At 52.7% G+C, this 17372-nt stretch overlaps 1 protein-coding gene across 3 annotated transcripts; it reads right to left on the bottom strand.

Moving 5' to 3' along the window:
- Nucleotides 1–238: 238 nt before the first annotated feature.
- LOC141953850 (peptidyl-prolyl cis-trans isomerase H) lies at nt 239–14752 on the bottom strand. 3 transcript variants are annotated; one of them, XR_012632022.1, is made up of 11 exons: nt 14651–14752; nt 14121–14185; nt 13469–13492; nt 12918–12962; nt 12437–12479; nt 9753–9845; nt 8106–8193; nt 7300–7340; nt 5237–5323; nt 3097–3231; nt 241–2419 (listed from the first exon to the last, which is right to left on the bottom strand). XR_012632022.1 is itself a non-coding variant. In XM_074892738.1 (10 exons), the coding sequence occupies exons 1-9, from the start codon at nt 14714–14716 to the stop codon at nt 5255–5257; spliced, it is 534 nt and encodes a 177-aa protein (XP_074748839.1). In that variant the 5' UTR covers nt 14717–14752; the 3' UTR covers nt 239–3231; nt 5237–5254. The 3 variants fall into 3 exon arrangements, 2 of the variants coding, with proteins under 2 accessions (XP_074748839.1, XP_074748838.1); XM_074892738.1 differs by having other exon boundaries at nt 239–3231; XM_074892737.1 differs by lacking the exons at nt 241–2419; nt 3097–3231 and adding an exon at nt 3443–3644.
- Nucleotides 14753–17372: the final 2620 nt, after the last annotated feature.

Raw genomic sequence — 17372 nt, 5'->3', positions numbered from 1 at the left:
GTCTGACCCCCCTCCAAGGGATCAGGCAGCCCGGTCTAACCCCCCTCCAAGGGAGCAGGCAGCCCGGTCTAACCCCCTCCAAGGGAGCAGGCAGCCCGGTCTAACCCCGCTCCAAGGGAGCAGGCAGCCCGGTCTAACCCCCTCCAAGGGAGCAGGCAGCCCGGTCTAACCCCCCTCCAAGGGAGCAGGCAGCCCGGTCTAACCCCCCTCCAAGGGAGCAGGCAGCCCGGTCTAACCTCCCTCCAAGGGAGCTGGCAGCCCGGTCTAACCCCCCTCCAAGGCAGCAGGCAGCCTGGTCTAACCCCCCTCCAAAGGAGCAAGCAGCACACAGAGGTCCTGAGCCCTGTGCCAGGCCTCCTGGTGAGGTGGGGAGAGGGTCTGGGGTTTGCCTACAGAAATGTGGGACCTGGTTGAGGTGCTCCTCGAGCCCCCCCTCCATGCTGGAGACAGGCAGCTCGGCTGTGCCTCTGCCTTCTCTGCCTGTGTTTGCATTGCTCCCCAAGGAGCTCCTTTGATTGCACCTGCCTGAGTAGTGACTCAAGATAAATGCCTCCTAATTGAGCCATTTAAGAGCCAGGCTGTAGCCCCAGGTCAGAGGCCTCTTAAAAGTCTTGTCTTTAATTAGCCTTTTCCCAAGCATCCTGTCCTTCCCCTCCCCAGAGGAAGGGGGAGAGGCTGTGGGGCAGCTCCCCTTACCCTGACCCCTTCTTCCCACCCAGGCAGTCAGGAAAGCATCACTGATGGATTCTTTATCTTGACAAAGCCCTTCTCTAACGACCACCTTTCACCTCTTTGACTCCATTCCCTGTGTTTTCACCTTACAGCAGCTCAGAGAGATCCAAGATCTCTGCTGGATTCCCCAGAGCAAAGGTCCAGGGGAAACACAGTGTTCTTGTCCACCAAGTTATTTTTCCTTGGGCACTTGAAAAACATGGATGTTGGCCACAGATTCATAGCCCTGTCCTTGGCTAGGTCATTCCTCCCACATAAGAGGAGGAAAAGGTCACCAGCAACCACAAAAAAGGTCTCTGGGAGCTGACCCATCACTCCACCATCTTTGCAACCAACGTGTATGCCCTTGGGATCAGCTCTTATGGCATCACCCACAAATTACTGCCAATTCCCCCATTCTAGTGCGAAAAATTGAAGCCAGGGACCTGGTTTCCCACATTACACCACGGTCAGGTGAGGGGCTCAGATGGGGCCAAGGTCGACACACCACAAGAACCAGTGTGGGTTTACAGACGTAGGTCTTGTCAAGCTTCCTGGTATCTTTTCTATGAGATCACCAACCACCTAATGAAGGAAAGAGCTTTAAAACAATAATACAATCCTGCAAGGGATCTGCATCAGGATTGTGACCTTAAAACCAGAATGGTATTAAAACTGGATGATGCTCAGTAAGTCCACTGAAAAATAAGTCTTAAAATATAATGGCAAATAAGGAATCCACCATGCAAGAGACCTCAGAGGGAGAAAACTGGGGAGAAAACTTCAAATCTCAGTGATGAAGCCTGTGAGGATGTCAGTCAGGGCCATGTACCTACAGAAGAAAACGTGGGCCACCCAACAGCTAACAATGTCTTTGGGGTGGGTAACACTGCGGGCCCCAGAGGCTAATCTGATCCTCAGATGAATAAAGAGGCAATCAAACACTATCTCCAGTTGCAGCATTCACAGCTGGAGGAAGACACTGGAGCTCAGAGAAGATCCATCATCTGCTCTACAGCAGGAGATTCCAGGACTTGTTACACACAATGTAACTGAAGGGTTACTTCATCATGGGGGACTTAAACCCAAAAATGTGGTCTTTGAGAAAACTTTCAGCCAGCAGGTAAGGAACAGCAAGATACGCAAGGCAGAAAGGTGAAACTCTGCACATTCAGGGTCAAAGAGAAACATAACAGGATATAATTAGCCACTGAACAACTTTCAAAGAGGTTGTAATGGATTTACCACTGTTAATTAATTTGGGGAAGCTCTGTGACCCCTGCTATGCAGGAAGTGTGACTAGCTGATCACGGTGACAGAAATACATCAGGCTGAGAAAATGCTGCTGAACCTGGACCCAGAAAGAAGCTGGCTACCCTGGTGAAAAAGTACAGTGGATTTGGGTACCCGCAGCCAGAACTGCAAACCTCAGCACTGCAGCTGGCAGACAGAGCTCCCTCAAGCTGCCCAGAGCCAAGCTCCTGCCTAAACCCCACAGGGAAGGGCCATCTGGACACGTTTCCTGAGGAGGACCAGCAGCTGAGTTTCTTTCTGGTCACCTCTCTCTCACAGCTGTCATCTGGCTCGTTTTCTCCTCCATATTGGGAATCTTCATCCCTCATCTCACAGGAGAGCCCTCTGCAAAGTCTTTTTGGGGCTGGAGAGGAAAGGGATGGTGTGCTTTGTGTTTCTTTCATCACCTGATGTTCTGCAGGTACAAGAAGGTGAGATGCCTTCAGCTGGAGAGAAGCAAAAACGAGTGTCCTCACCAGCTGCACAAACCCAGGAATGGAGACCTGGAAATCCTGACAGCCAGAGCTTCAAGGACTTTAAACAGTCACGAGATAAAAGAGCACACCAAAGCATGCCTGCAGGATCTGTCCTCCAGTAAACCAGCACTTGCTATCTAGCCCTGGGTAACGCACAAGCTAAGCGTAGAGCACCCCCCCCCCCCTCCTGCTGCCCAAGGAGTGATGGGATGTATCCGGATGGGAGGAAGCACCTGCATGTGACAGAACAGACTCTGTCCCAACTCCTTTACGTTTAATCTGCTGGATGAGAAAACTCACGCTGTAGCCCAGCCCCAACAAGTGCTTTCTTGTCCCCCAGCAGGTAGGTGAGCTTGCAATCTGATTCTGGGAGAAAAAAGTCAGTTTTGCCACTATCCTGCAGCTGTGCTCTCTGTAACCCTGCAGGATAAAGGAGACCCTATTTCTGCTGCTACAGCATAATAATTCCCTGCTTCCCAGCCCAAAGTCCTGCTCTAACACCCTTGTAGCACCCGGGTAAATTCCTGTAGCACCCATGGCACGTAACACCTGTATGGCCTAGTGCTGCAATGTGTCAGGGGAGGTTTTACAAATGCTTGTTTACAGCATAACTCACCTCAGAGCCCAGCAAACTCACGGTGATGGAAACCTGTGCCATACCAATTCCTCGTGCCTCAGTAAGGCTGCACGTAGAAAGGTTCTGGAGATTCCCAAGATGCCAAACACCTCCCTGCCAGGCAGCCTTAGTTACCTGCTGAGGAAAGGAGCTGGTGGAGCACAGCACTGCCATGCTCCTTTCACCCTTTCTTCCCCATTTTGCAAATGCCCAGCAGCAATGACCCTCCATACCACGCACAGTAAATGTTCCTACTGAACCTGATAAGGCACGTTGCTGAAGATGCCATAGCCCTTCTTTCCTGAAGAATCTGTTCCCAAGCATGTTAACTCATGTGCACTGCACGCATATTTAACAAAATTCTTTATTTACATTTCAAAACGTTAAAAAAAACCCCAAACCCAAACATCGATGCCAATTATTAAATAATTTCAGGAGAATGTCAAAAGCACGGATCTGGCCTGCGGAGAGGACTAGGACAGTGGGAGAACTGGCTGGAGTTGGAACTGCATGGAGCCAGCACAAACCTAACCACCGGTGAAGGAACACTGAAACAAAGAAGAAACAGGTCCAAAATGCTGGACAGCCATTCCCAACTCATCCTGCCACAGCAAGACTGTGCAGTGACACTGGGTCCTGCGACAGCGATTTTCAAGTGAGTGCTACTTGCTGCATGCACTAGGTCACATCAACCCTGAGCTAGAGAACTCGGGAGTCCTCCTGGGTCTCCATGCCAGGCATCTGCATTTACCTCTGAACTTTCAATCAACAGTTCCCGTTTCTCCTGGATAATTTCAAAGGATCTTGACAAGTAACTGATTTAGCTGTCTGAAGGTGGAAAGACACCCTAAGGGGCAGCAGAGTGCAGAAAGGCACTTCCTAAGGCCTGGCTGGAAAGTAAGTGAAGTGACACCAGCCTCATACCTAGAAATGAAAAGCTTCCAGTCTCAAGTTGGATGTTGGCCAGAGATCAAGTACTCCAAATAGAAATCACCCATAAGTCTGGGCCTGAGGACAACCCTAAAGGGGAGCCCACCCATCAACACGGGTGTCTGCAAGAAAGCCTGTTAACAAGGTTGTGCCTATCTTCAAAAGCCTATAAATGCCACCAGAAGTACCAGGGAAATGAAACAATTACATTCCCTGTTGTCACTTCATCAAATAGGAGGAGCTCCCAAGAACCTGAAGCACTGCAGATCTGAAAGACTTTATTATGGAAGCAGGGACGCGTCTTCACGGATGTCTATGGAAATCATTTAATGGAAGGTCAAAAATTGTGGGGATTTGCTTTTGTCAGTGCCTGCCTGCCTGCTGAAATTTGAAAAATCAGCAACCAAAAGGCTAATACAGCAGATTTTTGACAAGCTGCAGCCTGACACATTGAAATCTAGACAGATTTGTTTAAATGCTTGTGTTTTTTACGGTGAAGTGGGCAGACAAATGGAAACAGAGTACTGTATGTTAGCCTGAGCACTGCCTTGAGCCTACTGGTTTAACCAAAACGAAGCCTAAATAATAGTACATGCTGGAAACATCTCCCTTCAGATGACAACAGTGGTTATTTTTTTGAGTTAAGGTAAGGCTATGTATGGTAATTCCTTGGCCCTTCAGTGGTGGCAGTCCTATGGCTGTACTGAGCAAAGAGGCTCAAATCCTTTCTTTCTCCTTTTCTTGATCCCTGCCTGCCCCACACACGGATGCTCTTGTTTCTGTAGCAATCAGAGAGTTCACCAACCTGCATGTCAAAGTAAAGCCCCCTACCCCGCAGACTGCCTGGGTACTAACAGCTGGAGCCCTGCTGCAGTTCCCTTGCACCCACTGGTTTCTAAAGCCGAGGCTTCAAGGCAGCCTAACCCCGTCCAAGACAGAGCTCCCACAACCCCATCTTCCCCTTGATTGCAGCTGCAATATCTTATCCCTCTAGTGCTGCCTTTGGTGTTTGTGTAGCTCGGAGGGAAGCCAGTTCAGGGAGTTTTGCTGGCAAAAAACTATTCCTGTTAGAGAAGCATTTTCTGGTGTTTCACTGAGCTGAGTCAGCTCTCTGCAGACTCAAGTGAATGTGAAAATAAGGCAAGAGAAAAGCAAGGAGCACAGCAGCCCCGAGTTCAATTGCACTGGGTGCCTGTGAAGACAGACTTACCGCATTTGTTTCATTGCTTTACATTTCCCCACACTGAGAGATCACAACCGGCAGCTTGGGTTTGTTATTTGGACCCGTAGGCACATTCTAGGGACAAACAAATATATAACGTTAAACCTTAAAAAAGCACAGCAAATCCAGTGAGTGACAGGTACTTGAAGACTGGCTACGAGATGTCTGTACAACATCAGGAAAAGGGAAATATAGACACAGCTCTGAGTAACATAGAAGCACCGTTACGCATTTTGGCAACAGATCCGGCCATAAGCCGGTGAACTCCTTCTCTGCACAGAGGTCTGGGATACAGACCTGAGCCCGATCCTCTGAGTGGGAGGGAAGGAACAGAGCAAAAACTGGAGAGCTCCTCATGAGACACAGCAAGCACCACGTCACTTGAAGCTGCTTTGGCTTAAATCATTAAAGTTACTAATGACAGCTGCAACACGCAAAGCAAACTTGTATTTGTACAGAAGGGGAATCCAAATAAGCAACAGTCACAAAGCTGCCCTCGTTCTGAACCCCTCGTTCTGCTGGACTTGGCTGCTCTCTCACCAGTCTCTCATTTCCTTTCATTTCACAGAATCACAGAATCGTCTAGGTTGGTTGGAAAAGACCTTGAAGATCCTCCAGTCCAACCCTGAACCTCCCCCTGACCGTTCCCAACTCCACCAGATCCCTCAGTGCTGGGTCAACCCAACTCTTCAACCCCTCCAGGGATGGGGACTCCCCCCCTGCCCTGGGCAGCCCATTCCAACGCCCAACAACCCCTTCTGCAAAGAAATCCTTCCTAAGAGCCAGTCTGACCCTGCCCTGGCGCAGCTTGAGGCCATTCCCTCTTGGCCTGGCGCTGGTTCCTTGGCTCAAGAGACTCCTCCCCCCTCTCTGCACCCTCCTTTCAGGGAGTTGCAGAGGGCCAGGAGGTCTCCCCTCAGCCTCCTCTTCTCCAGACTAAACCCCCCCAGTTCCCTCAGCCGCTCCCCATCAGACCTGTGCTCCAGACCCTGCACCAGCTCCGTTGCCCTTCTCTGGACACGCTTGAGTCATTCAATGGGCTTTTTGGAGTGAGGGGCCCAAAACTGAACCCAGTAATCGAGGTGCAGCCTCACCAGTGCCGAGTACAGGGGCAAGATCCCTTCCCTGTCCCTGCTGGCCACACTATTTCTGATGCAAGCCAGGATGCCATTGGCCTTCTTGGCCACCTGGGCACACTGCTGGCTCATGTTCAGCCGGCTGTCAATCAACCCCCCCCAGGTCCCTCTCTGACTGACTGCCCCTCACTGTAGCGATGCACAAAGCCCGCACACCACAACCCTCCCAGCAGTGCTCCTGGCGAGGAGGGCTAGCAACACATGGGTTACACCACGCTGCGCAGCTCCTCGCACGTGGCCTTTTCTCAAGGCCTAACAGCTGTCAGCTCTGTATTTGCCTCACTTTTTAGATGTAGATCAGAGGCCCTTGTGCACATTATCCCATGCATGTGCCATGAAGTTAGCGTCGGCTGTCCTGAAGAACTCGCTGTTATTTCTTAAATCTACTCACTATCATGCCATGACACCCAGTCACAACACTGGCAGCAACCACCACCCCTGAGCATATTCATCTTCAGCCCATCAGAAGATTAGTTTAATTTTTCTTATTAAACATGCTGATCACGGATCAGCAGAACTGATGATTTAGCATCCACTGAATAATCCCAGGCAATGGCACAGAAGTGATCTGCTTTACACTCTTGTCTGAGTTGCTGATGGAACAGCTTTTCACTTCAGCTTCCTGAACAAATGCAAAGCATTGCAAATAGAGCCACAAGAACACAATCCCCGCTCAAAGACTAACCAGCAACCACAAGAGCATAGCATTTCTAAAGTCAATCTATATGACAGCCTTTGCCTCAACAGATTTTCTGCTATTTTATAACGATGAACACCGATAATACCAGTTATCAACACTGGTATTCCCTGGTATCCTGTGAGCAGACAGCAGGAGAGAACAGAACAACCCTGGTTAACCCTCTACGGGACTTTCCAACGTGGACATTCACAGAGAAATAGGTGAATTCAACTTACTTCAATTTTTCTCATGACCAACAGCCCATCGACAATTTTACCTAGAATGAGAAAGTTTATCCACTTTAGTATGGCCAGTTTTAACCTTTGCTCCCCCCCATCACAGGTACAGGTGGTTTTGTTCCTCCTAAAGAGTCTTGTGCAGTGTGTAGCTAGTGGGCACTTCAGGGTTTGTTACCAATCTCTAAAGTAATAAAGGAAACAATCCCTCTGAAAACATTTTCCACATTCAGATTTTTTTCCCATCGCATGTGTTGGAATCTACATTTTGAGATTCCAGCTGTGCTAAAATACAGCACCACCCACCTCTCCATCAACACCACCTTTGCAATGTGTTGTAAAACAGCAATGAATGATACCAGTGTTACTTAAGAATTGGAGGAAGTTATAAGTAGGACATCAGCTTAAAGGCTGGCCTTGAAGTCCTACAGCCCAAGTGGCAGTACACGAAAAGTTAGCAGATGTGGTTTCATAGAATTACCATCTAAAAACTCTGCTGAAAGCTCAGTCCTCTTGGACAGTGGAGAAGAAAGGGATCCCTTCACCCACCTGGGCCTTCCGCACTGGCACAAGGACTTACGTAGTAACACAACACACCGATCAAGGACCTGACCTGGATTAAAGCTAACCTGGGAAAAATAAGTTTTGTTTCACCAGTGATCCATCTCAGTACTTGGCTGCACAGATACCTCCGCTAGTGCAAGCAAGGGAGGAAGAACAAGCAGTCCACAGCTGTTTATTTGAGCAGCTGCCAGCCCAGGGAGTGTCCATGAGCTGGTACGCCAGCCTCTGCTGCAGGTACTCACCGAACACTACGTGTTTTCCATCCAACCAGTCACATTTAGAGCACGTAATGAAAAACTGACAGCCGTTGGTACTTGGACCACTGTTTGCCTGGGGGTTGAGAATGACAAAACACAGAAAGGGTACAATTTAAGACTTCCCCAAACTGAAGGCAGACGTGTCTCACGTAGGAAAGAGCTGCTGCTCTAGACCTAGCCTAGCTTATGTTTAGCTTATTGCTACACAAACCAAAGGAAGCACGATACACCTCTGCAGGAGAGCGGCCTGTGCTGGGACGTGGCACGTCAGTAAGTCTGGTCATGCCAGCATGCGCATGAGCCACGTCACCAACTTTTTATTATGCTTCTACATGTTCAGCACAAGACTCTGCTGACATCTGGGCTCTAGAACACACTCTTGAAAAAAGGCTGAACTTTTTGGTGACGAGTACTTACTGGGTGAACTACTGTCCTGGGGAAAACGAAAAGCCAGGAACCAGCAGGACAAAAAAAAAAAGCAGCTGATTTCACTATTTGGAAGGTGTTCTCAGAATAAAACCAAAAAACCCCCGTGTCCGTTCTGATGATCAAGATGAGAAAGGTAACAATCGTATCGGCATGGGGCTCACAGGAACCATGTGATGCAGATGGGAAATTTAATTCACATCCGAGCGCAACACCCAGAGCATTTGCGCTCTGCTAAGAAAACCCCTCTGCCACACTTCAGTCCACTTCAATTCTTCAAAGCTCTGTTGACCATCAGGTAACACTAAAGCATCTTTCTGAACTGACAAGTGAACCGGGCAAGCTTTGCAGCTGCAGGACAGCACAGGGCATGGTCACAGTGGATTTTACTTACTGCCAGACAGAGCCAGCTTGGGAGGGATCCAGCTGGGACAGACATGGTTTGGCCCAGCAGGACGACGCCGGAGCCATGGCCCTTTAACACAAAGCTGGCAGTACGAGGGTGGATCCCTTCTCCCTCACCACGGTACACGGGTTGCTTAGTTGTGTCACGACACCTCGTCTGGGGCCGCGTTTTGAACTGGGTGAATAACTAATCCAAATGGTGAATGCTCTCAGCAAGTGGTTTTAAGGGCAGGGCAGCTGCAGGAGCTGGGCAAGAAGCAGCTGTGGAGAGGAACACTGAAGCACTGGCTCCACTTGCTTTCCATTGCAGAAGCCAGTGTATTGTCCCTACCAGACAACATGCAATGGTTGCAGTTTTTCCTACAATGTTGAACAGGAAGCCTATGTTCTAAAAGATGCCATGGTAACACTGCTGTGGCTTTGAAACTCCCAAATCTCTTTGTTTCATCCTTGCTGAGGTCAGTGTTTGATAACACTATGAAGGAAGAAGAAAACACCACCGCTTGCCACTGTATGAAAACTGTTAAGAATCAAGCAACTCTCAAAGCTCATCAAACAAAGCCTGCCCCAGCACTTCAACAGGTAAAAAAGAAAGGATGCTGCAGGATCAGGACTTGTGTCACTCAACACATTAACCCATGAGGAGCCTTCTAGCCAGGAGTTACAAAGCAGGTCTTTTAGACCTTGGATCCAACGCTGGAGATTTCTGTCGTCTGGCAAATAATTTATAGGCTTCGGAAAAGGGCACAGAGAAAGTACCAAAAGCTTTTTAGTCTTAGAATATCTCTATTTTATACTCACCATAGAGAGCAGCCCAGGAGCAGAGTGTTTCAGTTTGAAGTTTTCATCTGCAAAAGGACCCCTGTATATACTGGCTACCCCAGTGCCGTCGCCCTGCGTGAGAGAGGTGCCCGGTCAGCCACAGCAACTGCTACGGAACAACTCAATTTAAAAATTAAATTTAAAACACCCAAGCAAAAGGACAGGGTTAAACCCAGCCTGAAACGGGTGCTGTACTGCCATTTGCACGCACCAGCAGTGAACATGTTCAATGTTTCATTTCTGAAGAGGATCAGGGACTGGTTTCTAACTCCACAGCACATCCTTTGCCATCCATATGTTGGCAGAAACCCATGGAGGTGGTAAGGATCAAGTTCAAGCCTCCCAGAGAGAGACAGAGGCTACAGATGGCTTGGGATGGACCCACCTGGCCTCAGCAGGGAAAGGGGAAGGGACATCAAAGTAGGGGCTGGTGTGACAAGGAAAGTGGTTGCGTGGAAAAAGTTGGCTGATGCTTCGTTATTTCACCTTATTTTCTGTGATTTTACAGGAAACAGGGAAGTGATCTCACTGTTCAGCAAGGACAGTTTCTGAAATATGGAGCTTCTACCTTTTGCTGTACTTCTACCAAGTCAAGACATCCTGTACTTAACTACAAGTCCCAGCACTCAGACTTCAAGACACTTCTAAATTAAAGCAGCGTGGCCCCTAACAGCTGCACATTGCAAGCTTTGACTGCTCACAAATTTGTAATTTGCAGAAACCTGACGCATGGTTCAGGCAAGACACGTAAGTCGTGGCACGGCTGAAAGGCCGCCCTGCCCTTTGGTCTGGGGTTGCAGAGACACTCCTGTGTATGACACCAAAAGGACTCAGCAGGGACCCTTCAACAGAACGGCCTGACAGATGCTGCAGTGAGGAACCCTTCAGGGAAAGCTGCAGAAGCAATGCAGCCTGGTATCTCTGGCACACTCAGTTACATCTCCTATTCCAACAGCCACTTCCCTGGGTTGATTTCACAGAATCACAGAATCATCGAGGTTGGAAAAGACCTTGAAGCTCCTCCAGTCCAACCCTGAACCTCACCCTGACCGTTCCCAACTCCACCAGATCCCTCAGCGCTGGGTCAACCCGACTCTTCAACCCCTCCAGGGATGGGGACTCCCCCCCTGCCCTGGGCAGCCCATTCCAACGCCCAACAACCCCTTCTGCAAAGAAATCCTTCCTAAGAGCCAGTCTGACCCTGCCCTGGCGCAGCTTGAGGCCATTCCCTCTTGTCCTGGCGCTGGTTCCTTGGCTCAAGAGACTCCTCCCCCCTCTCTGCACCCTCCTTTCAGGTAGCTGTAGAGGGCCAGGAGGTCTCCCCTCAGCCTCCTCTTCTCCAGACTAAACCCCCCCAGTTCCCTCAGCCGCTCCCCATCAGACCTGTGCTCCAGACCCTGCATCAGCTCCGTCGCCCTTCTCTGGACACGCTCGAGTCATTCAATGGCCTTTTTGGAGTGAGGGGCCCAAAATTGAACCCAGTCATTGAAGGGCGGCCTCACCAGTGCCAAGTCCAGGGGTAAGAGCCCTTCCCTATGATCATTTCCCCTCCCTGTGTCACTTCAGCCCCATTTCTTCTGCCTTGCTGCAACCTGCCTCCCTTCCCTGCCTTTCTACTTAACATATACATTCTTTAGGAGACCAAACTTAAGAGGAAAGTAAGATACCAGTAACATACCACGTGCAGCTCCACATCTTCTGCTCTGCTTGCCTAGCCCTTGCTTCTTTTCCCCCTATTCTCTGAGGTTTACTCTCAGCTCTGAGACAGGAACATATACCCATTTTTAGTGGTCAGTGTGACTGTCCTTGCTCCTCAAGTGCCACTCTAGTAAGTGTAATTCATAAATAACAAGTACTGGTGCAATCTGTAATGCTTGCTGAGCTTCAGTGGAAGTAATAAAGTCCACTGGGACAGTTGAGCAGCATCACAATTAGTGACTACCTAAAAGTCTGGTGTGGCTGAGCCACCCGCTCTGCAGTCAATTCTCTCGGTGACTTTCACACAACAAAGCATTATCAATTTTGTACCAAAAAAGCTTTATCATCCACCTCATGTTTTGAAACACTTCCACAAAGGAAATAATTTTACTGGGTCCTAGGACAGTGAAGAGACCCTGTGGTCCTCGAGGCTCCCCCATATACTCTGCTTATCCCTAAGTCAGAGCACGGGCACCACTGCGGGCACAAAGTCTTTTCTATTTTGAGACAATTCACTAACAAACAGTTAATTTTTATTTAACTAGTTAGTTTTTATTTAACTATACTTTGCACTAGACACTTGGTTCTGTACCTAGGGTCTCTCTCCAAAGAGCTAACAGAAATTTGCATGGTTTCTTGTTTGGGGGGACAGGAGAAGGAGGAATGACAACACAGTACAAAAAAAATAAAACTCTTTCAAGTTTGAAAAGCCTCTAGCTGTACTGCCATGCTTTTTTTAGAGGGAAAAACTTTGGGAAGGAGAAGCTACGCTCACCCAAGATTTGGTTTCAAGTACGTTATAGTCTGTGGCAGTAAGACAGCAGCAATTGTAGGAGGAATCCTCCAGTGACTACTGAGTACCGCAAAAGAGAGCCAACAGATCCCACAGAGCAGCACGGACCCTTGGAAACAGCTGCTTAATGTACCACGTAGGAAAAGCACAAAAGGAATAGAGCAGTACTTACGTTTACAAAGTCACCTCCTTGGATCATGAAATCCTTTATTACCCTAAAGAAGTAAAACAATACTCAGTTCTCAGTAGACAAATGTCTCAAGAAGCTTCGCACGGGGCAAACAGGAGTTCTGCCTCGCTGCACAGCGACAGTTATCAGCCTCTGTGAATGCTACAGTCTAAAATCTGCAACAAAGCTTAACTACTCGTTGCTGTTGGGTAATTTGGGACCCATTGCTGCTCGAGCAGGGATAGTGATTAGAGGACAGATGCCAGAACGTGATCTCTGACCTGACACCCCAGGCACGGGGGATCCCTCCCAGTGACCCCAGCGTACACACCTGACAGACCCCCAAATGCCCCAGAGCTACACAAGGACGGTATCAGCCAAGACCTACAGATGCCTCCCGGACCAATAATGCCCGAGGCAGCTCTCCAAACCACATCTAGCTCAGGCTGCTACTGCAGTGCCTAAACAAAAGCAGAGGAATTACCTGTGGAAAGTGCTTCCTTTATAACCTATAGGGACACCATCCTTCCTGCAAGGAAAGGAAAAGGAAAATCATTGCAACTTACTGCACATCCCAACACAAAACCCTCCCAGGAATTCAGAGTCCCAAAGGCTTGTCCTACACGTTACTACTGCCTTGATATACCACCCCGTGCTGCAGCCTGGCTCCCCGCTGCTGCTACCAGAGGCAAAGGCAAACCTCGAGTGGCCTCTGCCCGCTAAGTGACACGGTTCCCTACAACACCCACACCAGCACCTTTAGGGGATCCCACTGCCATCTGCAGCACGAGCAGGCGGGATTTGCAGACAGGGCTTTTCAGAGCACCCTGAGCACGAACAAAGTCATGCCCAAAGGGAACAATCTGCCACCCCTGCGACGCACCGAGCTCATCACAACTTCGTCAGAGCGGTTTTCTGCAACTCCTTCATGTTGTCCTGGCAGAGTAAGAAACGCTTCCAAGTGAGCCTTCCTCCTGCTCACCCAGCCCTGTTTCTCTGAGTAGGCTACTTTAAAGGACCCCGTAACCCGCTTACCTGAATTCACCCGTACAAAACTGCCTGCAAGACAAAAAAGAGAGCAGAGCGTGAGGCACATCTGCCCCCGGAGGACACAGAGGGCTGCATTCAGCCAACATGCACTGACTGGTGTGCAGGAGTGCCCTTGCTGCACCGGGGATGACCCCAGTGCCACGGAACCGGCAGCAACTCCTCCCTACTGCCATTTTAAAACAGACTGCTCTGCTGCCTGCAGTTGAGGAGCGCAGATATTTAACACCGAGGCCGTGAGGGGCAGTGAACGTGGAGCAGACCCCGTGTTTCACAGAGAACAGGGTACATCCATCTCTGCCGTGGCAGCGGGACGCCCGAGCGGTGCATCCTTCAGTCAGCGCCAAGAGACCTGCGTGGCCCTGCCGTTAAGGTGCGGCCTTTTCCAAGGGCACCGAGCGCTCGAGAAGCTCCGCAGAGGGAGCAGAGCGGGACCGCAGCCCTTCCCCTTCCAGCCAGGTGCCCTTCCCCAGGGGATCAGGGTGCTCACGGCCGCATCTCTCTGGGAACGCAGAGAGGAGCAAAGCAGTGCAGCGCCTCTGGGGGGACTGGCCACTCTGCCACCTGAGCCATTCCTGCGCCCAAAAGTCTTCACAGCCCCCACCCGGGCCGAGCTGCACAAACGCCGCCTGCTCCTCACCTGAAGTTCTCTGCTGTTTTGGGTACGACGTCGGCGAACAGCTCGATCTTCATGCGGCCGACCTCCTGGGGAGACGGGGCCGCATGAGCCCTCTGGGCCCCTCACACACACACACACACCCCCCCCCCCCCCAGCCTCCCCCCGCCGCACCCCCCACCCCCTGCCCTGCAGCCCTGCTGCCAGCCCTTCCCCCCGCGCCCCTGCAGCCCCACAGCCCCCGACTGCCCCGCACCTCCCTCCCGCTGCTCCCCTCCGAGCGCTTTCGGTCGCCCCCCGCCAACCCCACGACCAACACTCGACCCCCCCCGCACCCCCCCACGTCGCTCCTACACCCCCAGGGAACCCCGGCACGTCCCCCCGCCCTGCACCCCGCCACCCCCCTCCCGGAGCCCCCCCGCGAGCCCCCCCGCTCCGGGCCCCCCCGGCTGCCCCCCGGCCCCTGCGAGCCCCGCACCCCCGCCCCCCCCAGCGAGCCCCCGCAGCCCCTCCCGCTGCCGCCCCCGGCCCCGCCGCGCAGCGCCCGAGCCCACCTGCCCGCCGATGGTGACATCGAAGAAGACCACGGGGTTGGTGGGGTTGGACGCCAGCACCGCCATGGCACGCGCCGCTCCCGGAAGCGGAAGTGCCGCCGGAAGCGGAAGTGCCGCCGGAAGCGGCGGCGGCAGCGGCTCCGGCCCCGGAAGTGCCGGCGGGGCCGGGCGGGGCTGAGGCCTCCCCTGGGCGCGGAGCCCGGCGCTGCCGCGGAGGGCGGGCGGCGGCAGCGGGCAGCGCGGCCCCTCGGCCGGCATCGCAGGGGGCTGGGGGCCCAGCAGCGCGTTCCCTGCGGGCCCAGGCGGCCCCGGCGCCGGCCCTGCGGCCGTTCCTGCCCCGAGGCGCCGGAGGCCGCCGGGAGGGTGTCGGGAGACGTGGCGGAGGGCTTGGAGCAGCGGGGTCCGCGGGCTGGGCCGGGCTGTCCTTCAGCCCTCGCGGGCAGCTCGAAGCTTCCCAGAAGCAAAGCCCTTCTTGGCAGGGCCCCCTCCGTCCCTTGGTGCCCGCCCCGCCGGGGAGAGCCCTGCCTGCGCCCGCCGGGACGGGTCCTGCCGCGGGGACTTGCCCGGGACGCTCGGCAGGGCCGGGCCTCAGCAGGGCCTGGTTCTCCAGCCCCGTGCTGGGCTGGGGCGGCCGCAGGGCGGTGCACGGAGGGCACAGAGGGGTCTCCAGTGCCCAGCGGGAGATGGCCGTGGGCTCTGGCAAGCGGCACCTGAGGAGGAGGTGTTGGCGTGCATCAGGGGGATGAGACAAGGAGACGAACGGGCAGAGTCCAACAGAACTGCTCAGCAGGAATTCTTGGATGAGCAGCGCTGGGGGCGCCCTGGGGATTCTCCGCCATACGGGCTCCCAGGAATTAGCGAGGGACAGCAGTTTACATCCACGCAAATCACACGCATCCATGGGATTTCCTGGAAAGGGGTTTCTCATGACAATGAGTTCCTGGAATTCATTTACATAGTCTGGGCACGCGTAGAGAAAACAGGGTGCGGGTCTTTGGTGGTCGAGGGAAGAAGTAAGCAGTCTTCTTCACGGCGTTCACTAGTTGACCTTCTTTCCAGCGCGTGCGCTGTGAAGTAAAGTCCAGGTGCCGCCTTCCTAAATCAGCAAAATCATTTTCCCTGTAACGGGGTCTCTGTGCGTCTTTGTTCGAGCTCCCCTTATCTCATTCTAGGGGTTGCCCAAGTGTCCGCTGAAGGCCTTGAGTCTGCTCTCGGGGATTTCCGTGGGGAGCCTGACGAGCGTTTCAATCTTACCTAAACAGGCAAAGGGACATCAGGAAAGAGTTGAGGACTCGGGAGTCCTTGAGAAAGAAATGAAGGAAAACACATGCAAAGCTTGTAGACCAGCTGTATTGAGGGAATCCAGCTGTACTGAGGGAATCCAGCCTCCTCAGCCAGAAGACAGAGACTGGGAGAAGGACCCCCCCACAATCCGGGAGGAGACAGTCGGTGACCTACTGCATCACATGGACACACACAAGTCTGTGGGACCGGGCGGGATACACCCGAGGGTGCTGAAGGAGCTGGCTGGGTGCTCGCCAAGCCGCCTTCCATCATTTCCCAGCAGTCCTGGCTGAGCGGGGAGGTCCCGACAGATTGGAGATTGGCCAATGTGACGCCCATCTATAAGAAGGGTCGGAAGGATGATCCGGGAAATTACAGGCCTGTCAGCTTGACTTCGGTGCCCGGGAAGCTGACGGAGCAGCTCATCCTGAGTGCCATCACACAGCACGTGCGGGACAGCCAGATGATCAGGCCCAGTCAGCGGGTGTAGGAAAGGCAGGTCCTGCCTGACAAACCTGATCTCCTCCTACGACAGGGCGACCTGCTTATTGGGTGAGGGAAAGGCTGTGGGTGTTGTCTGCCTTGACTTTAGCGAGGCCTTTGACACCGTTTCCCACAGCATTCTCCTGGCAAAACTGGCTGCTCGAGGCTTGGATGGGCACACGCTGTGCTGGGTAAAAAACTGGCTGGATGGCCGGGCCCAAAGAGTGGTGGTGAACGGAGGTAAATCCAGTTGGCGGCCGGTCACGAGTGGTGTCCCCCAGGGCTGGGTTTTGGGGCCACTCCTGTTTAACATCTTTATTAATGATCTAGACGAGGGGATCGAGTGCACCCTCAGTCAGTTTGCAGACGACACCCAGTTGGGTGGGAGTGTTGATCTGCTCGAGGGTAGGGAGGCTCTGCAGAGAGACCTGGGCAGGCTGGAGCGATGGGCTGAGGCCAACTGGGGGAGTTTCAATAAGGCCAAATGCCGGGTGCTGCCCTTGGGCCACAACAACCCCCAGCAGCGCTACAGGCTTGGGGAGGAGTGGCTGGAGAGCTGCCGGTCAGAGAGGGACCTGGGGGGGATGGACAGCCGTCTGAACAGGAGCCAGCAGTGTGCCCAGGTGGCCAAGAAGGCCAGTGGCATCCTGGCTTGTATCAGCACTAGCGTGGCCAGCAGGGACAGGGAAGGGATCTCACCCCTGTGCTCGGCACTGGTGAGGCCGCCCCTCGATTACTGTGTTCAGTTTTGGGCCCCTCACTCCAAAAAGGCCATTGAATGACTCGAGCGTGTCCAGAGAAGGGCAACAGAGCTGGTGCAGGGTCTGGAGCACAGGTCTGATGGGGAGCGGCTGAGGGAACTGGGGGGGTTTAGTGTGGAGAAGAGGAGGCTGAGGGGAGACCTCATTGCCCCCTACAACTCCCTGAAAGGAGGGTGCAGAGAGGGGGGACAAGT

The sequence above is a fragment of the Strix uralensis genome, chromosome 23 (genome assembly GCF_047716275.1).
Source record: "Strix uralensis isolate ZFMK-TIS-50842 chromosome 23, bStrUra1, whole genome shotgun sequence".
NCBI classification, from domain to species: Eukaryota; Metazoa; Chordata; class Aves; order Strigiformes; family Strigidae; genus Strix; species Strix uralensis.
This window is presented reverse-complemented; position numbering and strand designations above follow the sequence as displayed.